At 37.1% G+C, this 23,211-nt stretch overlaps 2 protein-coding genes across 3 annotated transcripts; one reads left to right on the top strand and one right to left on the bottom strand.

The window, feature by feature from the left end:
- Positions 1–4,921: 4,921 nt before the first annotated feature.
- On the bottom strand, positions 4,922–8,122 carry LOC113734166 (uncharacterized). The gene is made up of 6 exons (XM_027260535.2): positions 7,901–8,122; positions 7,600–7,758; positions 6,458–6,538; positions 6,232–6,357; positions 6,027–6,128; positions 4,922–5,325 (listed from the first exon to the last, which is right to left on the bottom strand). The coding sequence occupies exons 1-6, from the start codon at positions 7,989–7,991 to the stop codon at positions 5,246–5,248; spliced, it is 639 nt and encodes a 212-aa protein (XP_027116336.1). The 5' UTR covers positions 7,992–8,122; the 3' UTR covers positions 4,922–5,245.
- An 11,943-nt stretch (positions 8,123–20,065) lies between these two features.
- On the top strand, positions 20,066–22,795 carry LOC113734487 (protein IQ-DOMAIN 19-like). Of its 2 annotated transcripts, none has more exons than XM_027261063.2 (4): positions 20,066–21,053; positions 21,161–21,397; positions 21,705–22,373; positions 22,527–22,795. In XM_027261063.2, exons 1-4 carry the CDS (start codon positions 20,583–20,585, stop codon positions 22,545–22,547), a joined length of 1,398 nt encoding a protein of 465 aa, XP_027116864.1. In that variant the 5' UTR covers positions 20,066–20,582; the 3' UTR covers positions 22,548–22,795. The 2 variants fall into 2 exon arrangements, with proteins under 2 accessions (XP_027116864.1, XP_027116863.1); XM_027261062.2 differs by having other exon boundaries at positions 21,705–22,416.
- Positions 22,796–23,211: the final 416 nt, after the last annotated feature.

The following is a 23,211-nucleotide window of genomic DNA, read 5'->3' as shown; positions in this document are numbered from 1 at the left end:
CCAAACAAGGTCACTCTCAAGCTCAAGGGCTGATTAACAACGAAGTGTACGAGTTTTTGTTAAAACTTCACTTTTCAAAGTCATACTTTCAGAATCTTGGCGTTTAATTCTCAAATATCCGTTTGAGTTGGACATGATCATTGGTTCTTGATTAGAAAATGCCATTTGGTATTATAGAGTTGACGGTGGAGAAAACAACAGCAATGAACAAATCCAAGAAGAAGAATTAATAATAGGGACAACAACTCACGAGTCCAATTGGATAGGGCAAGCTGAGGAGTTAATGGTGACACAAACCTTCCACCAACTTCCCTGTGGTCATGAAAGGAAATATGAACCACTGAATTTGCTTCACATTTGTTTTTCTCTTCTTTTTTTTTTTTTGCAGATTACGATTTTAAGACTGGGTGGGTGCTATGGAAATTCAGGAGTGGAGGACAGAGGGTATTTTTAGCATATTGAAGCGACCATAGTTGGATTAGTTTTCTTCTACTCTTCGTCCACTTGAGAGCAGGCATTGATTACTTGGATTTCCAATTCATTCTCATTGGAATCTTTGATTAACACCACTTCCAAAAATCTTTTTCGCAACTTATTCAATCCTCATAATGGCGAATCTGCAGAATTCTTACGCCATAAACATGACATGAACGTATTGGATTACATGGAAAATACATATACACTAGTAGTAGACTCAGTCTAATCCTAATTGCAATAATTTAAGGTGTCTGCATCTCTCTGAGGAGCTGTGTTACTGAATAGTTAACCTAACAAAAACCAGCAAGAGTTACCGCGAAGTATGCATACATAAATGAAACTGTCAATTCTTTGATTAGAAAATGAGTAATTATCTATGAAACACTTTTATATATACAATCATTTTGAATTTGAAAATTTTTTTATTTGTCATAAAATACGTTTCTCAATTACCTTTTTATTTTACGTAAATCGCGTAAAAAAAAAAGTAGTATTACAATAAATAATCCAAAAAATTTTCCAATAATCTTCAATTATTTCTTGAACATGTTTTCACATCCCTTTTTTATCTTTTTAAGTAATTTTTTTGTTTCACATACAAAATATTTCTTAAAATACAAGTGCGTTGTAGTATATAATTCAAACATTTTTTTTTTCAAATAAAACTCGAAGACCAAGTCTGTTTTTAATCGAAAATCAGTACTTGTATACATCCCTTGAAGATAGTAGTATGTTAGTAGAACATTACAAATTTGATGTGGTTGGAGGATGCAGGGAGGAAGAGACCCCAGAGGGTGGGACGTTGTACCTGTCTTAGATAAGGAGAGCGTAATAATAAGGGAACCTCCATAATAGTCATCACCTTGGAAAGCGCCCCAAAGGCCACCACCATTGTTGATTTGGTGTGACAGCTGAGATTGAGATGGTTCGATTTCTGTAACCATCATTCACTTTCAGTTTCAGGGCGTAAATAAGCGGAGCAACACAGCCCCTTGCATAAAACTACAATTTCCAAGGACCCTGTCCTTTCCACTCACTAATCAATGCTCCAATTACGACCCAAAACTCCCCATTCCTTATCTCTTCTTGAGGAAAGCCCAATCAACTCATTTGATTTTAACAAATTGCACTCTTCTGTTAACAGGCGGCAATTCCAGTTGAAAGGTCAATCTTACTAGCAAGGTCAAAATTTGAATTAACTATTGTCTGTTCATCCAATTTACTAGCAAGGTCCGGCTACCTTTGTGGTTTTGCTTGGGAAGATTAAAGAAGAAGCAAAACAGACAGACACGACTTGTTTGTAGCTTGGCTAGTCTTGAGTTTAGTCAAGATGAGGAGGGGCAGGAGAGGTGGCTCCTCCATTGTACTGAAAGAACAAAAAGATTTCATGTGATACGAGAATCAAGAAATGGAAAAAGGGCAAGGAGCCATTAGCCCATTAGGGAGAAAAAAGCTACCAATAATTCAAACACGAAGTTCAAAAATTTGGCAAAAAGGAGGCAACTTTTGTTACTGCAAGTTCCCATGGTTGCTAGTAGCAATGGGCTTTTTGAGCTGTGAGGCTACATAGCAATATACTACTAAGTAGTAGCATTAGATGTTAATGTTTTCATAGGCTGTCTGTCACAGAAAGCATCGTCTTTTTGCCGTGTCTCAGTTGCATATAATGCATGTCCGTACGCCGCCGATAAGAGGGTTGCGCCGTACTGCTTGCTTGCTGCTGCTGTCTGGTCTTATTGTATCTGTGGCAGAAGAGATCACGAGATTTGATTTTTCTACCCAGAATTGGGTTCAGAATTACGTACTCCACAATTTTTATACTAACAACTTACTATTTAGTGTATTACACTACAATTTATTGGTCCAATCCCAATCTTCATTGCCTGGTTAGCCAGCGGAAGGAGGGTGGGGGGGGTGAACAGCTTTTTAAGTCTTTTCACTGTGGGACTTGCAGTAGTGACAAAAGGGCTATGATATGACATGATATATGATTGTGAGGCATTTATGGGTTTTGTTATTGGGATTTTGATAGGCTGTCGTTCATCCATTGAATGATGTGCTTGAGGGTTGTGCCGGAGTGATTTCCTCACGGGTGGGTGGAGGGGGTGGTTGGGCTGTGGACTCAACAGTGATGGACTGATAAACTTCTACCACTAGAGCAATAATAAATGCCTTCAAGAAAAAGAGGATGATTGCGATCCATGGTTCTGGACCAAAACTGTTCAATGAATTCTCCTACACTTTTGTGGGCAATCTATCCATGGAGAGGATTTAGAAGTTTTTATCATCAGTTTTTATCGTACATGCACAAGAAGATGTGTTTCTTTCTCACCTTTTTGCGCTTTTCTCTCTTTAATAGTTTCTTGAATATAGTAAGGAGCTTCACGGCAAGAATTTGAGTTTAGGCAACGTACCAACTCCAATTAACATACATATTTTTTTTCCTCACCCTCCTCCCTTAACACTTTGAAAGAATAAAAGGACAGTGTTTGGAATTTGGATACCTCATTATTTGGAAAAACTTTTTATGATAATATTATTGTAGCACTTTGTGTGATGTGCTGCATGTAAAATAAAATGATAATTAAAAAAATAAAGAAGTAATTGAAAAATATGTCAATAATGTAAGCGAACTAATTTTTTTTTCCAAATAATGAGGTATCCAAGCAATGACATGAATCTTATGGCAATTTTCTCGTGATAATGCCTTGAAGAGTTTATCTCTAAAAGGTGACTGAAAATCACCATATCCACGAGTGATCGATACAAACATGAAAATTATTAAAACCAAGGACGTGAGCCATGATTTAATTCTGTATTTGTTGTATAGCACTTAATGAAGAATTTCCATGCCTAAATATGTCACAACGTTACCTTCTCAAAGTACAGACCATTGAATTACTTTCTCAACTACTGAACGGATTGTATTTCAGTTTGAAAACTTTAGTAGTCCACGTCAGACAGCCTTTCATGTAGTCTAGTTGTGTTAAGTTAGATTCGATCAAGATTTTTGTTAGATTAATAATCATAATATTGTACTCCCTCCATTCCACTTTGATAGTCATGTATTCCTTTTTCATCTGTCCTAAATTGTAGTCCATTTTCCAATTGAAGAATGTAGTTGTATTTTAATTTTCCTAAAATACCCTTATTCAATTTAAGTAGTTATTACTATAAACCTACCCCATTTAATGAGAGTTGATTCCTTTTTAACCATCAATTCAAGTTCCCATAAAGTTGTACCATATTTAATGTGAGGGTATTTTAGAAAAATAGCAATCTAAATTTATTTTTTTAACAAAGTTAACTACTTTTTCTTAAATTGTGTGAAAAAAGAAACAGAGCTATCAAAGTGAGACGGAGGGAGTATGTTTTAGCGAGTTGAGCTCAAGACAAACCTAATAAACGCTGGAACTTGGTCTATAGGACTCCTTCGTAAATCAGCCCATACAACTTCCCCGAGATAAAGTTCGCTTTGTCGGTCCACCTGTTGGCCCAAGATTACACACTCATCCCTCAGGATGACTTGTCTATATTTTGGGCCTCATGAAGCTAATTGTTATGGTTTTCGATTCCCAGGCCTAATTCGGAGTTTGCTGAAAATAATGATGTATAAACGTTTCTAATTTCCATGGTCATTAATGATGTTCTAATATGACTAGGAAGTGTGTACACAAGTGGCCTAATCAAATCAAATAGCTAGTGTTCAACTTTGTGTGATTATTTTAACGAATCTAAGAATTTGTCTAAATTCGATTTGTTTGGTTGTCCAATCGAGGTTAAACGAATTTTTTTTTATTGAATTTCAAAATTATTGAACACAAAAGTTGTTCAATATCAATTTAACTAGTTAACAAAACCAAGTTCGAATGAACTCTTACCAAATTGAACACGATTTGAGTATTGAGTAACTTAATTTATCTTTCAACCCTGAATAAGACTTAGACTCTGTTTGATAACTTAATTCAGCACTTAAAATTAATGGATTCAGATCTTAACATATTCAAACCGTTTGATAACTAAAAATTAAACATCTTAATTAATTAAATGACACTGAATTTTCTAAACAAAACTTGCTCCCAAAATTAAGTGATAAACTATTCGCTTATCACTGAATGTGATATACACTCAAATATATTAGATTTAATACTCAACAATTTAATAACTTAATAAATCCAGACTTCAGATTTCGATTTATTTATTCAAACGCACCCTCAGCCTCTCTATCTAATTTTAATCTTATTAATAAATTTCACATATACTCAACCCCTTAAAGTGAACACCATCCCAATTTCTGAAAAAATGAACACTCCCAATCTCTTAAAAACCTCAAATGCGTACATTGCGTGTGTGAAATCACGGCGTGTATGATGCAAATATGGGCACTATAGTTTCATCCGTGTGGATGACAAACTTGAAACATTTCATGATTAAGACAAGGAACTGAAGAGCTGGCAAACCATGCAGCACGCTCAACTATCAAATATTTGTCCATATCCCAATTTGAAAGCTGAGTAATGAACTCCTCTACAAAAATGGGGGAAAGAAAATAAAACAGAGAGATTGAAAGTGTTTATACATCTACTGTAAACTGCAAAATGGTAAGAGAATGTAATGTACACAACCGAAAGGCCGGCAAGACGACCGGAAGAAGCTACCATATGTCCAAAATCGTGAACTCCTAACCAATCTCCTCACACACTAGTAAAACCTGAACGGGAAAATCTCCAGATATCGGTGCCCATATCGCATATGTCGTGACTTGACCCTATTTTGACAACAATAAAGCCACGGATAATACCATGGTGAACATCGACCAAGTAAGATCTCCAACGGCGATTGAGGTAGCTGCTCCAACAAACCACAAAAGAGAAGCCAAAAAAAAAAAGTAAGAATGAAAGAGCATGACTCTGTTTGTCGATTAAAGAAATGGACATGTATCATGTCATGGACTAGTATTTCATCAAAGATAAATCAAAATAAATAGATTGCGCAAGGTTTGATTAATTAACAGTCTTCTCGATAATGCAATTTTTACACCTATCCAGATCCTTTTGTATCATGACATGGACATGTATGTTGTCTTGAGCACAATACTATTGTAAACTGATGAAAGTCAAATTTGTCTGCATACTTTAATATGCCAGCTTCTACGAAAGGTTATCTGGAATTTATACCTTAGTTTACAATGATAGAACTTCACTAGGCAAGAAAAAGACAGGTTTTCTTGTTAATGTAAGATGATCAAAGTAGAATTTACAAGAAATTCTGCTTTGCTCCAGACATGAGACGTGGATACCAACTGCTACATTATATATATGAATGAAAAGGAACTTATCCTTCTAATGCTTAGCAGATGAGGAGAAGCTAATAGGATTTGCAAGTAGGCATAGTCTCTTTTTTGCAATTGAAATGCAATCAATGAAAAAATAGCCCAGGTGATATTCAAGTGCAACTCAAAGGGAAAAGGAGTGGCACTAGTGAAATTTATCCTAGTTATGACACTAGAAATTGGAATGGACGAACTTCAAATCATGAAACTAACTCACCTTGGTTTTGACCGTTCTCGGGCAACAAGCTAGGAGGTGAAGAAGCTGGTGTGTTGTTCATTACGCCAATCCCAAGATGCTTACAGTCCATTCCAAGCTCGCCTAAAGAAGATTGGCGTCCAAATTATTGAGTATAGCACACTAAAATACAAAACAAGAGCAAATCTTAAAAGAATTTCCTAGTGCCTGTGCATTGAATCCATACATTCTCTGAAGCAGGGGAAAGCTGTGACGTTGAGTATATTGTAATAACCCTCTTGACACTCGCACTTATGTCCAAATATGGAGGTCTTGTTGCAGGTGCCACCTCCACAGACAGCCCAGTAACAAGCTATAGAAAAGAACAAAGAGATGAAGAAATGAGAAAAAGTTGTATGAATAGGACTTTTGGTCTATGAACTTTAGAATGAAAAAAGTGGAAGTGTAATTACGATCGAAGATTGATTCATTAGCTCGCTTCTCTCTTGCTGGAGCAGGGGGCGGTGCTTGACCACAGGAGTAATTGAGAGAGCCTAGTAAATAAAACGTGTGTTAAGAACATGGCATTTTCTTGATCAGATTCTTTTTATTTGAGAAAGTCAGACTCCTCTGTGCTGCCAGTGAACTCCATATAAATTTAGACATAATCAGAATCTTAGGCTTATGTCAACCTTGAGCAGGATATTGCTGAACATGATGCCTATCAGTACAGCGTGTGAACTGAGAAATTCACTGCTAGATGTGTATAACATGTATTATCAAACAACTGATAACGATATTACATCATCATAATTTACACTCAATACTTTCTGCTATTTCATTTCAAGACTACTATTTCTATGGGAAAAGAAAGATTAGGTGGCATTAGATTAGCTTTTGCCAAGTCAAAATTTCTTCTGCGATGTTGAGATGATCAACTGCTTGAGAGCTGCACGGAGATTTTACATGATGTCACTACAAGTATTATTGCAATCTCTTTGAGAGTGCTTCAGAGAATGACACCATTCTCTTTCTTGGATCTTTACCGAGGTAAACAAGGATTAACTCTGCACTTCAGATGGTTCAAATATCCAGACCTGCTTGAACCTTTCTGCTTTCTATAAAAAGCCAGTGAACAAATCGATCGCAATAATCATGCTCATCTACTCTCTCTTGGCTATTTTTCTAACCATCCTATGCCACATAAGAAATGAAAAAACCATCTTTCCTATGTTCTTTGTTCTGTTACTAGACTTGAGATTCCATAGCTAGGATTATCGGTCTAATCATTATCTATCTGAAGCCGATTCACATATAACTTTACGGTTGCATATCAGCCCTTTAGGTAATCTAGGAACTTAGAACACAAATTGGATATCAAACAACTAGTTCACTGATATTGGCTGAGGAATCTTAGAGCTTATAGAGTAAGACAACTAGCTTACACAGAAACTATAACAGATATTAGATGGATAAACTAATCTAACTTTATAGTAATAGAAGAAGACAATATATCCTTAAGGAGTACATAATATTTCTCTGTAAACATGGCAATCAACAACAGAATTACACAGTGCAATAAGTTTTTGTAGTCTTTTCTCCAAGAAAAACTCACAGTTGGGGATCACACAAGGCAGAAACTTGAGACCATCATCGTGTTCAAGGCGAGCTTGCTTCCATCCATCATCACATTGGCACGCAAAACCAAAGTTGCTATCATTGGAAGGTTTGCAAGTACCTTTCCCACATTCAGCGCTTTTGCACACATCACCACCTACCATTGCAGAAAATCAAATTCTTCAAAACCCCACATGAAGAAACAAATTTAAAAAAAAAAAATCAGTCCCAGAAATACAAGGGGATGAAAAATCACGTCCTTTACTCCATGAATCAATTAAGAGGGTCCGTGAATATACCGACAAAAGGGGCGAAAATTGAAGAAGTTGCAGACCAAGTCTGCAGAATAAGAATTATAATGAGGAAAGGAATTGTGTGAACAGAAGCCATATGCTAGCTAGCTCAAGAAGAATTGATCAGCGGTAGAAAATGAATGAGGTGACGGATGGCTAGATTGTACCAACTAAAAGCTATTCTTCTGACGTTTTAGTGTTGCAATTAATTTGGTACTACTCGTATATAATGAAGTAGTAATGAAGTTTGGTTTGCACCTAAAAGGAGAAAAAGTTTGGTTTGCACGGCTTGATGCACGTATGGCGGCCTAGTCACTTTCCCAAGTGGAGTCTTGCGAGAATGAGTCTTGTGAGAATGGAACTTTGAAATTTGAAACTTGACTAGTCCGGAGCTAACATGGCTGATCTAGAACTTTAAGTCAAAGGGTATAATAACAGGGGCCGTTGGTAGTTGGAATGGGAATCTAGTTATGGCACTCTTGCTTCTTCGCCTTCTAAATCTTAGCATAGTTGTCTGACCAATTAGATTCTCCCACATATTGGGCCTGTTTGGAACCTGAGTTTTTTGAGAGTTTGTCTAAAACTTTACTGTAGTGTACTGTAGAAGTATTTGAAAAAATTTTATAGAAGTTTTTGTAAGGTAAAAAATATTTTTGTAGAAGTTTTTGTAAGGTGAAAAATTTTGTAGAAGTTTTGTAAGGTGAAAAACTTTTTTTTCCTTTTCTTTTTTTTTTTCCTTCTTTTTTCTCTTTCTCTTTCTTTTTCTTTTCTTTTCCCTCTTCTCTTCTTCTCCCTTTTTCTACTTCTTCTTTCTTTCTTTCCTCCCCGTTACCTCCCAGCACCAACTCACCTCCCGCCACCCCTCTTCTCCTTTTCCCCTTCTCCTCCCCTCTACCCTCCCACTCCCTCCCCCGCCACCCCCCTCTGCCCCGCCACCCCTCTCTGCCAGCGACCCCCTCCCCCCGCCACCCCCTCTCCCCGCCACCCTCTGCCCTTCCTCCCCTGCCACCCCCTGCCCTTTCCCCAGCTCGACTCCCTCCTCCCCGCCACCTCTCTCTGCCAGCGACCCCCTCCCCCCGCCACCCCTCTCTACCAGCGATCCCTCTCTACCAGGCGCAACCCCCGGCCCTTTCTCCAGCCCTTTCCCCACCCTTTCCCTAGCCTGACCCAGGCGCAATCCCCTGCCCTTTCCCCGGCGGTGGTGGTCGACACCGGCTTCGGGGTGGAAGAAGAAAAAAAAGGAAGGGAATTTTTTTTTTGTGTGTTGAATTTTTTGTGTGTGTTTTTGGGTATTTTGAAGTGTGTAGGTAAAAAATTTTGAGAAAGTTTTTCTGGGTTCCTGTAGCAAAAGTTGTTAAAAAACTTGTAAGTAAAAAACTTGTCCAAAAAACTAGCTTCCAAACAGGCCCATTGTTCAACTTTTTTTTTTAGTAGTTGGAATGGGAATCTAGCTATGGCACTCTTGCTTCTTCGCCTTCTAAATCTTAGCACCTAGTTGTCTGACCAATTAGATTCTCCCACATATTGTTCAACTTTTTAAAGTTTGCTTTAGATTGCTCGGGAAAAAGTTTTCTTTAGATTTTGGGCAAGTAAAAGATAATTTGGCAGAGAGCCAAACAATAATACTGCTACTTTTTTTTTCCGACAAGGGGTGTCCGGAACCATTGGGCCTGCCTTTTTTTTTTTCGACATAGGAGTATTCGGAACCATTGGACCCGACTAATTTCCTGCGACCGTGAGCTTCGTCCCAAGATTCACAGCGCGTTAGCTCTCCCGAAGGTCGATCCAGTGACTTGCACCCAAAGAGGGACTACGAAACCAGTCGATCTGCCGGGGGGCCAATAATGCTGCTACTTCAAATGCATATATTACTTAGAGATGCTACATTCCTAGTAGTATTTCTTTCTTCTTCTATTTATGCACTGTTTTTCCCACGTTACATTTTGTTACATGTGGTTTTTTTTTTTTCTAAACTGTATTTTCATTTTTTTAGTATGTAATTTTTAAGCAACTAGAAAGGATATAGTTGTGACAAATATCATAAAATTTTTGCTTGTTGGAATCTTTAAGGACATCGAATTTAAAACCTTTTATAGAGGGAGGAGGGGTTTCTTTGGTTAGATGGAGATATGTTTTTAAACTTGTAATTTGCCAAATAAAAAAGAAAGAAAAAAAAGAATATCCATGGATAAATATTGATAGCAACATTAAGATAAATTAGTTTATATTGTATGTTCATTTTGAAGCGCACGGAATCATAATTCTACTACTGATAGGAGCCAGGAGGAGGATTTAAACTGTCACGAAGCTTGCACCTTTTTTTTTTGTGTTTTGTCGAAACGATAGGATACGAAGCTTGCACCTTGGCTCGCTGTATAGTGCAAGAGCAATTTTGCTTAACTAATGACTAGTATTCAAGGTCTCTAAAACTTGTAGCAAAGTTAGGAAGATTGGAAGAGAATGTTTTTTTTTTTTTTTGGGTATTCTAATCTTTCGTCCAGACTAATCTCCTGAATCTGTGTAGAGTCTTATCTGAAAAATATACAATGAAATAGTACATGAAGATCGATCACGAAACCTGCTGATAAAGACCAAATTACAGAACCAGTCGGACTATCCGCAGGGACAAATCTGAAGGGAATGCATGAAATGCTAATAAGATGATTAATTACTTCAGTCTTCCAAGTTTTTATTTTCAGAATTCTTGTATCTCTGCTTTCATATCTAAAGAATTATAACTTATTAGTGGTATATAAACAGCGAAATCGTAAACCGAAGCCAACAAATTTAGAAATTGAAAACATGGGGACCAGCATCGTTTTCAGCATCTGTTTTCAGGGGTTTTTAGAAAATTTGAAGTGCATAAGAAGCTAATGAGAAAATGCATTTTGTAGCAACGCGACAAATGTTGAATTATATCATGTCAATTTGCTTATTTAAGTCAAGATAATGCATTTGCGTATTACACTAGGTTTACTACCACTCACACACGTAAAATTTCCTAAAAATGCATCTCTAATCAACCAATCCCTCCATTACAACACATAGACCAGTCTATTCGATAAAATTGCGTGTTACAGAGAAAAAAAATAATCCAAGATGATGAGCTTTCACTACTCCAGAGTTTGTGAGAACAACTTTTGTAAGTTATAATTAAGATCGCTGGCATTCGTGGAAGTAAGATATTATGCATACGACGTGTTACGTTGCAATGGGGATAAACTGATTCGATGGATTCACCATGATATTATTATTGTTTGATAAACTGATTCGAAAAGGCCACGCGGTTGAATGGGGATTTCTCACTAGTGTTTTGTTTATTGTTGTACGTAATTAGGGTTCCTACTATTGAGTTGATTTCAGGCTTGAACTCAACGAAATTTACCAAAGGACCGCATTTTCTCTCGATGGAAGTAGGCCATAGCGTCTCGTAGGCCACGCCAGAAGCATATGCCAAAAAGAAGCTTTTAATCTTTTTTTCGGAGACGATAAACCTATTCTATCCTATACTAAGGGGGAGAGAGCGGATTTAAGGAGATTCAGGAGTAATCCAGAGAAAACTGAACCATCACCGGATCAGACCGGTGCACAGCACACTTGCATAAATTTTTTAGAAATAAATCACTTAAATGTGTCATTTTTTTGGCAACCTTGCCTCCCGCCCCGCCTTTGGGCTGGTGGCTTAGCTTTTAATCACCTCACTTAAAAGTAAAAGATACGAGTGCAGTGCAAGTCCATCGTCAGCTAGACTAAATCAAGAAACCGCGTTGCATGCATTTCCTCACCTGGTCTAAATCACGAATCCCCGCTCCTACGCAACCGGACTTGATTGGATCCTAGTCTTCTGCAAACATATTTTATGAATATATTTTTAATCATTTTCTTTATTTTAAATATATCAAATAGTTACAAAAACTTTTAAAAATATCAATCCAAAAGGACTCCTCTCAACTCAGCTCAAGATGGGGAAGGGCTGTTTGGAGTTCACCCAGGTGGGAAGAGATTGAAGATTTGGCAGAGTTTTTGTGGTGGACATGCCAGCGAGAGGCAACAACCTTGATTGCTAGAAGAAGAACTTCACCGAAACATTTAAATCAGCTCCGCCGACCCGAATGATTCTCTTAGAAAAGGCCATCAACAAAGTAATGTTTGCCATTTTTGTTAAATAAATTTTCTTTTTTCTTTTTCCAAAGAAAAAACAACTCCTGGCCACCAATTTCTTCACCTCCATTTTCCAATTTCTCACCACCATTTTGCAGAAGGCAGCATATGGCTTCGTGAAAGCCCGGCACCTAATTGTGTTAACCAGAGTATCGAGATTATCAATCATGCAAATTGGGTCATATGCAGACAGTACTTTCACATGAAAAGATCATCACAAAACATATGGGCCTTAGAAATATCATTAAATCCACGAGTGAGTCCCTCTACACGGGCTTAAGTGTACGGGCGTATGCAATGTCAGCCCGTGCTTTTATGGGCCTATGCTAGTGGTAACTTCAGATAAAAACTGTCTTTTTTTTTTTTTGGGGGGGGGGGAAAAAGAAGGCTCATAAGATATGAAATCTTGTACACAATCGAAAAATAACTCAAGACTCACCTTACATAACTCATTCGGTGAAATATAGTACGGGGCACAGAACTAAATAGGATTATGAACCGAAAATAATTTTTTTGACATCAAAAGGCACGTAGGCTTGTCCTCAACATGTAGGTTTTTGGATAACTAATAAGAGCACATCAAATGAATCTTCGTTCAAATGCCCCAAGCCCTACCATTCCATAAACAGTATGAGTTTCTCGATTGAAGTATATAGTTATTTAATTGTGGCTATCACTTCAAGTGGATTTTTTTCTCCTTCGACTCTCTATTCCCTAAATTAGGTTAAAGTAAATTATATAAATGTTATTGTTGCAATAAAAAAAAAATTGAGATATACAGTTACAGCAACAATGTGACCCGGTGGGGTGGGGGGTGGGTTCAGAGAAGTAATTGAGGCAGCCATAACAGCTAGTACACTAATGGTATTGGTAAGGTTGTTTGCCAAATGAAACAAAATAGCAAATGTGGAGAGGTTTGTTGACAAGAATAATAATGGGGACTTGTACTGCAAACAAGTACATCATTGCAGGCTAAGTAGTGAATGAGACCAGGAAGGGGGTTAAGTCCTTCCTTGGGTTGTAGGTGAGGGTTCAGATTTTACCTGCAGCGAAAAAAATCTAAGAATTGTGTCATAGCACTCTCTTGATCTAGTTGGGTCTGTATATCCGCTAGCCTCCTACCACAATCTCCTTAGGCTTCCCATCTCCTTTAGATTAGGATAAAGTAGGTTATACAAATGTATCATTGCTGACAAAAAAAAAAAAAAAGAATGAGAGTTGCTGAGACTAATCAATCACTGGCAATGGGTACTATGGATTGTCAATGAACCTCCTCAAGTGCCCACCAGGACTATGCCCGTAGTATGATCTAGGCCGTAGGGCCTTTAGATGTACTAACGTCATTTTGGATCAACAGCTTATGCTTCTGCGTGTGTGGATTTTAGACCAAATTATGAAAATCTTAGACAGTGGTTAAGCTGAGATCTTATGTTCAACAGAACTCATCAATTACTGTGTCGAGAAGATTTTGACGGACGGACCACAGGGGTGTACCGACGATAGGATAGACTATGACGGCGATGCGCACGTACCATATAGGTTCGGCCGGAGCGGCGGGGCGGTGACGTTTAAGACGCTTTAAAGCCATCAGGATCCTCAGTCGTCCTTTAAAAGTCGAAGGCCTTACAAGTTCCTGCCATTTATTTGCTCGATGCGGTCCATACGGAATTATGGATGGGAAGCTGTATTGCTGTTTTCTTGATGTCTGCACTAGGGAATTCAAGCACTCCATCAAAGAGGAAGCCGTAAAGCAATATGGTCCTGGTAGGAGTACATCTTAATTAGGAAGCATAAGCAGGAAGACAATCGAAAAATGGGGCTTCTATAATTTTCCAGTACTGTCAATTGCATGGCGAAATGTACGTACTAAAACGATAAATATAAACATTATTATTATAAGTAACAAACATGTGCAAAAACATATCGGATTTTTCTTGAATTTTATTTAATTTTCAGTCACCGTCAGTCGCGTAAGTGTATCTTAGGAAGCATATGCAGGGGAACAATGGAAATGGAGCTTCTATAATTTCCAGTCTCAATTGTATGGTAAAATGTGTACATGTAGAGAACTACTATAATGGAATATGTGCAAAAACATAACTAATATTTTCCTCTTTAAAATTTGTGTTCCAAACTGAGTTTCATCCTTCTAATTTAAAGTCAAGAGTCCCACTATAGTGTTTGATTTGGTGTTGAAGATAAATCATTAGTAGCCACGTAAGTATTTCCCAGGAGAGGTACTAATACCTCCCTTAACGAATACTAATTTCATACTTTTAAATGCTCGTATCTTTGCCTTTTGCTTTCTGAGAGATATCCTCAATGACACTTAAAAAATTATCTAAAATCAACCGTTTTCAGCTTAGGGATGTAATTGAGTCGATTCAAGTTCAAGTTGTTTTGGGCTCGAGTTTGATCTCGTTGAACTCTTGAAAGTTGAGTTTGAGCTTGAGTTCAATTTTATTTTACATTAGTCGAGCTTAAACTCAAGCTTGTGTTTATTGAGTCTAATCGAGCTTATTTCGAACTCAATCAGGCTTAATCAAGCAAATTGAGTTTTAAAAAAATATAAATTTATATTTTATATAATTTTAAATAAGAGACAAAATAGACATTTCATACTAATAAATAATATATATATATTTATATAAAACTCGATTAAACTCGATGAGGTTTAGAGCTTCACATATTAATTTCGAGCTCAACTCGTCAAATAGTTTAAGTTGCTTGAACTTGAGGTTGAACTCGATCAATGTGTTGCCGCTAGACCATAAATCTGCAATCACAATCCATATTTGGGACGAATAAGGTAATATTTACCCTATTAGGCCCTCCTAAATATCGCATTCCTTGCTGGAAAGACTCGCAACAAACGTAAAACAAAGTGCTTACAAGTTACAAACTCAGTTTTTTTTTAAAAAAAAAATTTTTTATAATGTAAATAGGAGGTTTTGAACTCAAAATCTCTCACTTACATACTCGGTTAAATTAACTTGTTGCTTATCCTAATCTCACCAAACCTTTAATATCTATTCAACCCTTGGCGAATCTCATAATTTCTTAACCCATTATGGGAAGAAAAAAAAAAGACCATTGCAAAATTTGGAACTTTTTTGGGTGAACGAACTTATAAATATCCTCTGTTGGTGCAAGTTCCATGATAATGTCGAATCCCGCTGATTATAATTTGTGGACGCTGATGAATAATCCAAAGATACGTGCTGTATATTCACTCATTATTAACAGACTGCAAATCCGACATGATCCAAAAGTTGCGCTCAAGTGCATAATTGATATGTTGGTGCCTGTACCATGACATGTCTATTATGAAAGTTTGTATGTATGTATATCCTACTGAGTTGCGCCATTGTCGACTGATAAAAATGGGGAAGCATATGGTGGGAATTGTATTTCAAGGATCTTTGGCGATATGGGTCTTTTTCAAATGAAAGGAAATGAAACTACCATTTCGACATAAAGTTTCAAAGTGTATTGTTGAATGAGTCCACAAAGCTAGAAACTAAACAGAATGGATGTTTGTTTGAGTTATGGTCGTGCAATCATATGCACTGTGCATGTGCAACTGTCGCCCAATTAATTCATGAGGAAATAAAAGGTTATCGCTACAATAGATCAAAGTTTTACGCCAAAAAGCATTGGGAAGGGGGGAAATTGTTAGAGGTAATATCGGTAATCTTGGATTGGATCAACCACTTTGACATAAAAACCGTGTAAGAGCAGGTCTTGGTTAGATGCATGTTAAAATTGTAAAAGTAGCCTCGGTTAAATCTGAATCATCTGATCAAGAATCAGTCACAATTTAAGAAAAGAGAAGTTGAACACATCTCAACATGATTCCCTTTCTGTTTAATTTATTTGGTTTCAGGCTTTGAAGACTTGATCAGAAATTAATACTTATGGAAAGCTTTCTTATCTGCTTTTAAAATACTTATGGAAGGACCTGTACAAAATCTTAACAAAAGTTGATAATTAGTCCAAACTCAAAGCATGAGTATTCTTTCATCTGCTAAGTTTTGCCCCCTGTCAAGCTTGAAATGTTGCTTAGTTTGCATATGCGACTTCTCTTCCGTGTGTATATATTTCTTTGGTTTCCAGGGACGTCGTTGGTCAAGAGACAGGAAAGCTGATTGCATAACCTTTACCATTGTGCATAACTTAGAGAATAATACATCCAAGAACACGAGACAAAATCATCATGCTAATCAAAGAAACAAGTCATGTGCATTTCAACAAAAGAAAGATGTCCACATAAACAAACAAAAAGGGAGAAATAAGATATCCTCTCCAGCCATGAAAAACCCACATGCAGCTTTATTTGTTTAACACCCTGTGGTTAGCCAGTTAAGCCACTTTAACTGCATCTTGATATATCTGGATTCTGCATCTAAATTTATCTTAACGCTCAACTAATGTTGCTATTCAAGTATTTAATTAACAAATATCAGAGATTCTATATACACTACTGTCAAGATCAGTTCTTTGTCTGAGTACAGAATGTTTTGCAAGGGATGTGGACTGGAACTCACACGAGGTCTGACTCAAGAAGGAAGGGCATAAGAATAGAGATAGCGACGCCCCACCATATATAGGAGATTTAGAAATCTAACAATTCGCACTTTTTACACACCCAAAGAAGACACCGACACTATTGGACTTGAAATTTTATTTCAACGGTTTGTCCACTTTTTCTATACATGCAAAGCATCTTTGCCACAAATTTATGGAACTCTCTCGGTCCAAAAGTTCATGGAAATTTACCAAAGCTGATAATACTGAATCTTATTTGTATAGGACGATAACTGGGAAGGTTTCTTCTAAACTGCGATAATAACTAAAAACAAAATAAAGACTTCAGTTATTTAATGATAAACACTTCACTGAGCTTGTAATGGTTCTTTGAGCATTATTTAGTTGGGTGGAAATTCAACCTACCCCCGAGAGTTCCAAGTTTTAGCTTCTTGATCTTCCTAGCGTATTTAGTTTAACTACTACGCTGTGTGATGGGACATTTTTATGCTTGTAAATCAATCGAAATTTGTTACTTTACTAAACTTGTATCCCTGTAAATAGACTATTAGTCTTAATACAATTCCACAGATCAAGATAAATTTTCTCTTAAACAATCTCACGAGCATTACTATGTGGTATAACATGGTTTTATCTAATCAAGAATTAATCTTATATAGAGTGTCATATTATTTTGTCGTTTATCTTACACGAACGAGATAAATTGTTTGGTGCATGTACAATAACAACTAAAAAAAAAAATTTAAACTCTGTTTATATGTCAAACATGGTTGCTAGTGTATCAAATACTTTACGTTTAATTAAACTAGCACTAATTACTTGTCAAAAAAAGGAGAAAAAATGCACTTAGTAGTCATTCATTCATTCCCTTGTAGAAATGGGATTTGATTAGTCGCGGGGGAGCATGTGATTGCCAACTAATCTTTGATGATCAACAGAACAGGGACAATTATTCATGTTGGCCAACATGGATTCAAACAGTATTTACACCTTAATCTGTAATAAACAAATTTTTATGATTCTACTCCCTCTACTTCTTTTCTATATATGCCTGTATGTATTATAAAATTATCCGAAAGAAAGAATGAAATCAAATGCCATTTGTTCCAAGAGATGTGTTTCTTTCAGAAGGAACATCCATACTTAGCCCTTCCGTCCTAACCATGAAGAAAAGAGAAGCAGACTAATAGAGAATGAATCCTTGAAGATAATTTAATCAAGATTCTTTGGATTTTACCAGTATTTACAACACAGTAGTGGTAGAATTTTAAGATGTGAAAATGGAAAAATAAAAAATCTAGTGTGCATGTATTTGCTGTTTATCCGTCTCCCTAGTCATTATTGGTCTACCTACTTCATTTTGCGGGTCCTGATACGCTATATCCCTTGGTGATACCAATGCAGCCTGATCAACAAGCCATCTAGTTAAACTTCATACTACCATTTATTATGGTGTCTCTCCGCCAACTGCTCCCCCATTTTCTCTTGATCATCATCCACTGTGCCCTGATGACCTGCTGCTATTCGAGCTTCTAAGACTACGACCTTGTGTATCTTTCAGTAATTTGCCGCAAGAACATATGAACAAAAACGAAGTAAAAAACAAAAAGGATATACATATGAAACACCACACGTTGTATGTGTGGTATGAGAAGAACATGGTGTACCCACAATAAAGGAAAAAATTTAATAGTTAATCGTACATACCTCCAATGAAGCTCATCACAACAACGAAAATACTTGAGTCTGACATTTTAGACTGAATTGGTCTCCATTATTAGCTCCTAATAATTCTATACTTGAATCCTAATTCCGTTATCCCTTTTTGCAAAATTAGAAGTTATCTTGAAATTTCTCAATAGATTTAGTCGACATTGGTTGAAAAGGAGAGATTTATGACTATCTTTGACATAATGGGATGCATGCCAAAGTACTTTAGAACAACATTCACGGATGTAAATTTCAATTGGTTAGGAGAGATGTCAATGAAATAGCGCATTGTTTAGATCAGCATTCAAGTAAAATGGTTGATAGTGTGAAGTGGGTTAATAAAATACTTTCCTGTATTAATACTACTGTTTTTCTGATAGGGATTTGACTCGATTGAAGTAACATGAAGCGAGATGTTTCTATCCAACAAAAGAAGAAGAAGAAGAAGAAAAAGGAGCAATCGATCTAGAAGAGAAAAATTTGACCAAAAAAAAAATCCAGAAGAGAATGATACTACTACAATTTCAAAACTAGATAAGTTGTTTGTCCAATTCTACCAAACCTCAAGCAGGAGAATTTTGAAATAAACCGTGGAATTGGAATCAGTGTCCTTGTGCCCATCAGACAGATCCAATTTCGTTTTTAACTGAAACCACGGGTTTAAAATGGTTAATCCAAAATTATCAATTACCAGATAGGCTAAACGTACGTTATATTACATTCCCCTTCCCTTCTCCGTCCGGATATGGGATATTATATTCTCCCTAGTTTTAAAACTTCGTGTCCTTGCAAAATCCGTTATAATTCAAACTGTCCGCTTAGTCGTAGGATATTACACTCTCCTTACCTTTAAAACTTTGTATTCAAACTTTCCATTTAGTCGTGAGATATTACATTCTTCCCACTTTAGAACTTTGCGTCCTTACAAAGTCCGTTATAATTCAGACTATCCACTTAGTCATGTACGGATTCTAAAAGTGATTCGTATGGATTTAGAGGTAAACTATAACAATTCAAACTATCCAATTAATCGTGTGCAGATCCTAAAATTGGTTCGTACGGATTTTAGAGGTGAACTATAACACCACTTGGTCCCAACCTCGCCCCATGCATGTTTCTTGTACTCTTTTGTATAGTCGGAACCATAACATTATTTGGTCCTAAACTCATCTTGTGTAGAGATCATGCGAGATTCATTCTAGTACTATTAGCAACGCCCCGCACCGCCGAACTAGACCAATATCTTTTTGAACTGAAATCATGAATTCAAAATGATTAATCCAAAATTATCACTAATTCCATGGATCGGATGCTATATTCCATTCCCTTTGCCTTCTCCGTCCCTATGTGGGATATTACAAAATAAGAGATAGATTATGGATAGAATGAGGGTGACATGACTTATTTGATATTTCAAACCCCAGAGTCTTGGGATTGGGGTAGCCTTCCTTCCTGGGATCATGAAAGCTTGGAAATAAAGGAGATGCGGAGAGTAAAGGCCTAGGTAAGGAGAGGATTACCATGTGCAGGTCCAACAGGGCACCCCTCCCAACAGGGTCATACCCTAATTTGTGGGCCCTCAAACCCTGCAATGGGATTTGAAACAGCTGAACCCCATGACCAAAATGGATTCATAAACCCCTTGAAGACAAGTGGGATGAATCCTCCCACCCTTGCATGAGTATATTACACGGGCTCTGCATGTTCCATGACACATTTTCACATGGCTTCTGATCCTCCATAACCCTCCCAACAATAACACTTGGAAGTAAAAGTTCAAAATTGCCCTAGTTCACCTCATTAAAATGAGAGTTTTTCCATGGTCTAAGTTGGTATTCGGCACAAAAAAGGAAGACCTCTATGAAGGGGCAAGGTAAGGAATATATTCCGATACAGCAAGAGTGGATCCATTTGGGATGGGGGATTCCTCACTGTTTCTTTTCTTGAATCATTAACCACCTAAACTCTATTAACAATAAACAAAACTTAATGGTTTGATTACATTAAGAAAGAGTGGTGGTTACAAGATACAGCAATGCAGAGAAACAAAGACAATATGTGACAGTGAAAAACAAGTCTGTCAAAACGTGCAGCAATTAAATGCTACTGCTAATAATAAAGGCCATCATTTTGGTGATAGATACTGATCATTCAGGAGTCAGCACAGGCAGAGGCAGAGGCAGAGAGAAGAATAGACTTAAATCCTTGGAGTTTCATATATCACTGTCTGGGCTTCAGTTGTATAGTGGTTTTGAAGATTGTGACAGAGATGGGGAAGACTGGCAAGTGGATAAGAAACTTCTTAACGGGAAAGAAGGATAAAGAGAGAGAGAAAGACAAGGAGAAGGTGAAGAATACAGGCAATCTTCAGCCGCCTTCAATTTCCGCTGAACAGATTCCGACAACACCAATAACAATCCCACCGACGACTCCCAAAGAAAAGAGAAGATGGAGTTTTCGAAGGTCATCAGCCACTGCACCAGGCCAGAAGGACTCCAATTCAACGGATATGATGGCCACAACGCCACCATCTCAACAGGCATTCCTGGAAGCAGACGCTGATCAGAAAAAACATGCCTTGGCAGTCGCAGTTGCCACGGCCGCAGCTGCTGATGCAGCGGCTGCAGCGGCAAAGGCTGCTGCCGCTGTGATTCAATTGACTGCTGCAGCATCGGGGAGAACCTCTGCAATTGAAGAGGCTGCAGCCATCAAGATTCAATCTGTCTTTCGAGCTTATTTGGTATGCAATATCTTATGTCATCTGTTCTTGCATTTTTTCTACTTTTCCTTTTCTAGTTGTCCAAAATTTGAAGATTTTGAAACATTCCATTGGTGTTCTTTTTCCAGGCAAGAAAAGCTTTAAATGCATTGAAAGGATTGGTGAAGTTGCAAGCATTGGTGAGGGGACATTTGGTGAGAAAACAGGCAACGGCTACCCTCAGGTGCATGCAAGCTTTGGTCACTGTTCAGGCTAGAGCTCGAGCTCAAAGGATCCAAATGGCTCAGGAATCAAAACCCAACAATCTGAAGCAATTTCATCATAGAAAATCCACGCAGGAAAATCGATTCAGTCAATCATATCAAGTAAGTCCCCAATTCACCTGTGATCCACCAATCATGTCATTTATAAATATCTGTCAGATTCATCTGCATTAACAAATTCAAATGAGTGACTGGAAGTCTGGAATGGCATTTACATCAACAAAACTATTTGTATTCCAAAACATGTTATTTTCTTAAAAATACACTGGTAATGTGACAAGTGGGAATTATAAAACATTGGAACCAGAAGGAACATAAACATTTGTAGTACAGAGATCACATTCAACTTCTTGAAGTTTGTCTACTGAATTTTGTAAGAAAAATCTAATCTGCCAATATACACTTGTAGGATTTTGATAAAGGAATGGAAGAGAACGTCAAAATTGTGGAGATGGATATTGGTGACCCAAAGGGAAGCACAAAAAGTAGGAATAGTTATTCAAACAATGGGCAGACAGAAAGAACGGATCATAGGATATCGACTCATAGAGCTTATTCAAACCAAGAACAGATCTCACCATTACCATCAGCTATAACTGATCTGAGTCCAAGAGCATGTAGTGGTCATTTTGAGGAATACTCCTTTGGTACATCACAAAGCAGCCCTCAGTACTGCTCTGCTATATCTAAACCTGATCCTTCAAAAGGTGCATTTTCTTATGCACGATCAGAATATGGAGATTCATTGTATAACGAGTATCCATTCTATCCAAGTTACATGGCCAATACAGAATCTTCAAGGGCTAAAGTGCGATCACATAGCGCACCCAAGCAACGGCCTGAATCATTTGAGAGACAACCAAGCAGGCGTAGGCCATCAATTGAAGGAAGAAATGTACCAAGGGCCGTCAGGATGCAGAGATCATCGTCACATGTTGGTTCTGCTGCTCAGAATTATCAATATCCTTGGTCAATAAAGCTTGACAAATCATCTATTTCCCTCAAAGAGAGCGAGTGTGGATCCACCAGTACCATGCTAACTAACACCAATTACTGCAGATCTCTGGTTGGATTTGAGGTAAGCAGGACAATCCCATTTGGCAATCACATCTGAACTATCGGTAAGAGTCAAAAGACATTAGAAGCCTTCGCCAATATTGCAATTTGGTTATCCTACTGAGCTGTTATAGTGTATCTTATGATTCATTACTTTTTCCATCTCTAATTGCAGGTTCAAGGAAGTAGGTACTAATTGCATGAAGTCAACTGGAATAAAATCATTCAAGCTTAAAACAGAATGCTAAATACCAATGCTGGTCACAGAGACAGACTGATAAGACATGAAATGTTGCTGACACAATTAATTCACAGTTCAATGTCGTTATTCGTGAGTATGATTTTGATATATATGTATATTTTTCTTAAACTTTCGAGTTAAATTATAAATTCTGTGTTTATTTAAACACAGATTAATCTGCCGCTGAATTCTCAATGTAAGGAAACTGCAAGTGTAAAATATTGTAGTTGTTCATAGAAATTTATTGTTTGAAGTTTTCATCCTCAAAAAATTTATCTTTTATAAGGTGCTAGAAATTTGATACTCTACGGTAGGATTACAAACGATTCGAGCCGTTTGTGAGCAACTCGAGTTCGAGCTGATCAAGTCGAATTTAAGTTCAAAAATATTTAGTTCATTAGCTCACGAGTCGGCTCGATATTATATATATATATATATATATATATTTTATATACGTTTTTATTTAAATATTAAAATTACATATATATTTCTAATATTTTATTATTTGTTATGAAAAATTATTATTTTATTTATTTTTTAAAAAAATAATTATTTTTTTTAAGCTCGAGCTCGACTCGAATTTGAGTCGAGTTCGAGCTCAAACTTTACATTTTGAGTT

This window comes from Coffea arabica, chromosome 3c (genome assembly GCF_036785885.1).
Source record: "Coffea arabica cultivar ET-39 chromosome 3c, Coffea Arabica ET-39 HiFi, whole genome shotgun sequence".
Taxonomy (NCBI): domain Eukaryota; kingdom Viridiplantae; phylum Streptophyta; class Magnoliopsida; order Gentianales; family Rubiaceae; genus Coffea; species Coffea arabica.
This window is presented reverse-complemented; position numbering and strand designations above follow the sequence as displayed.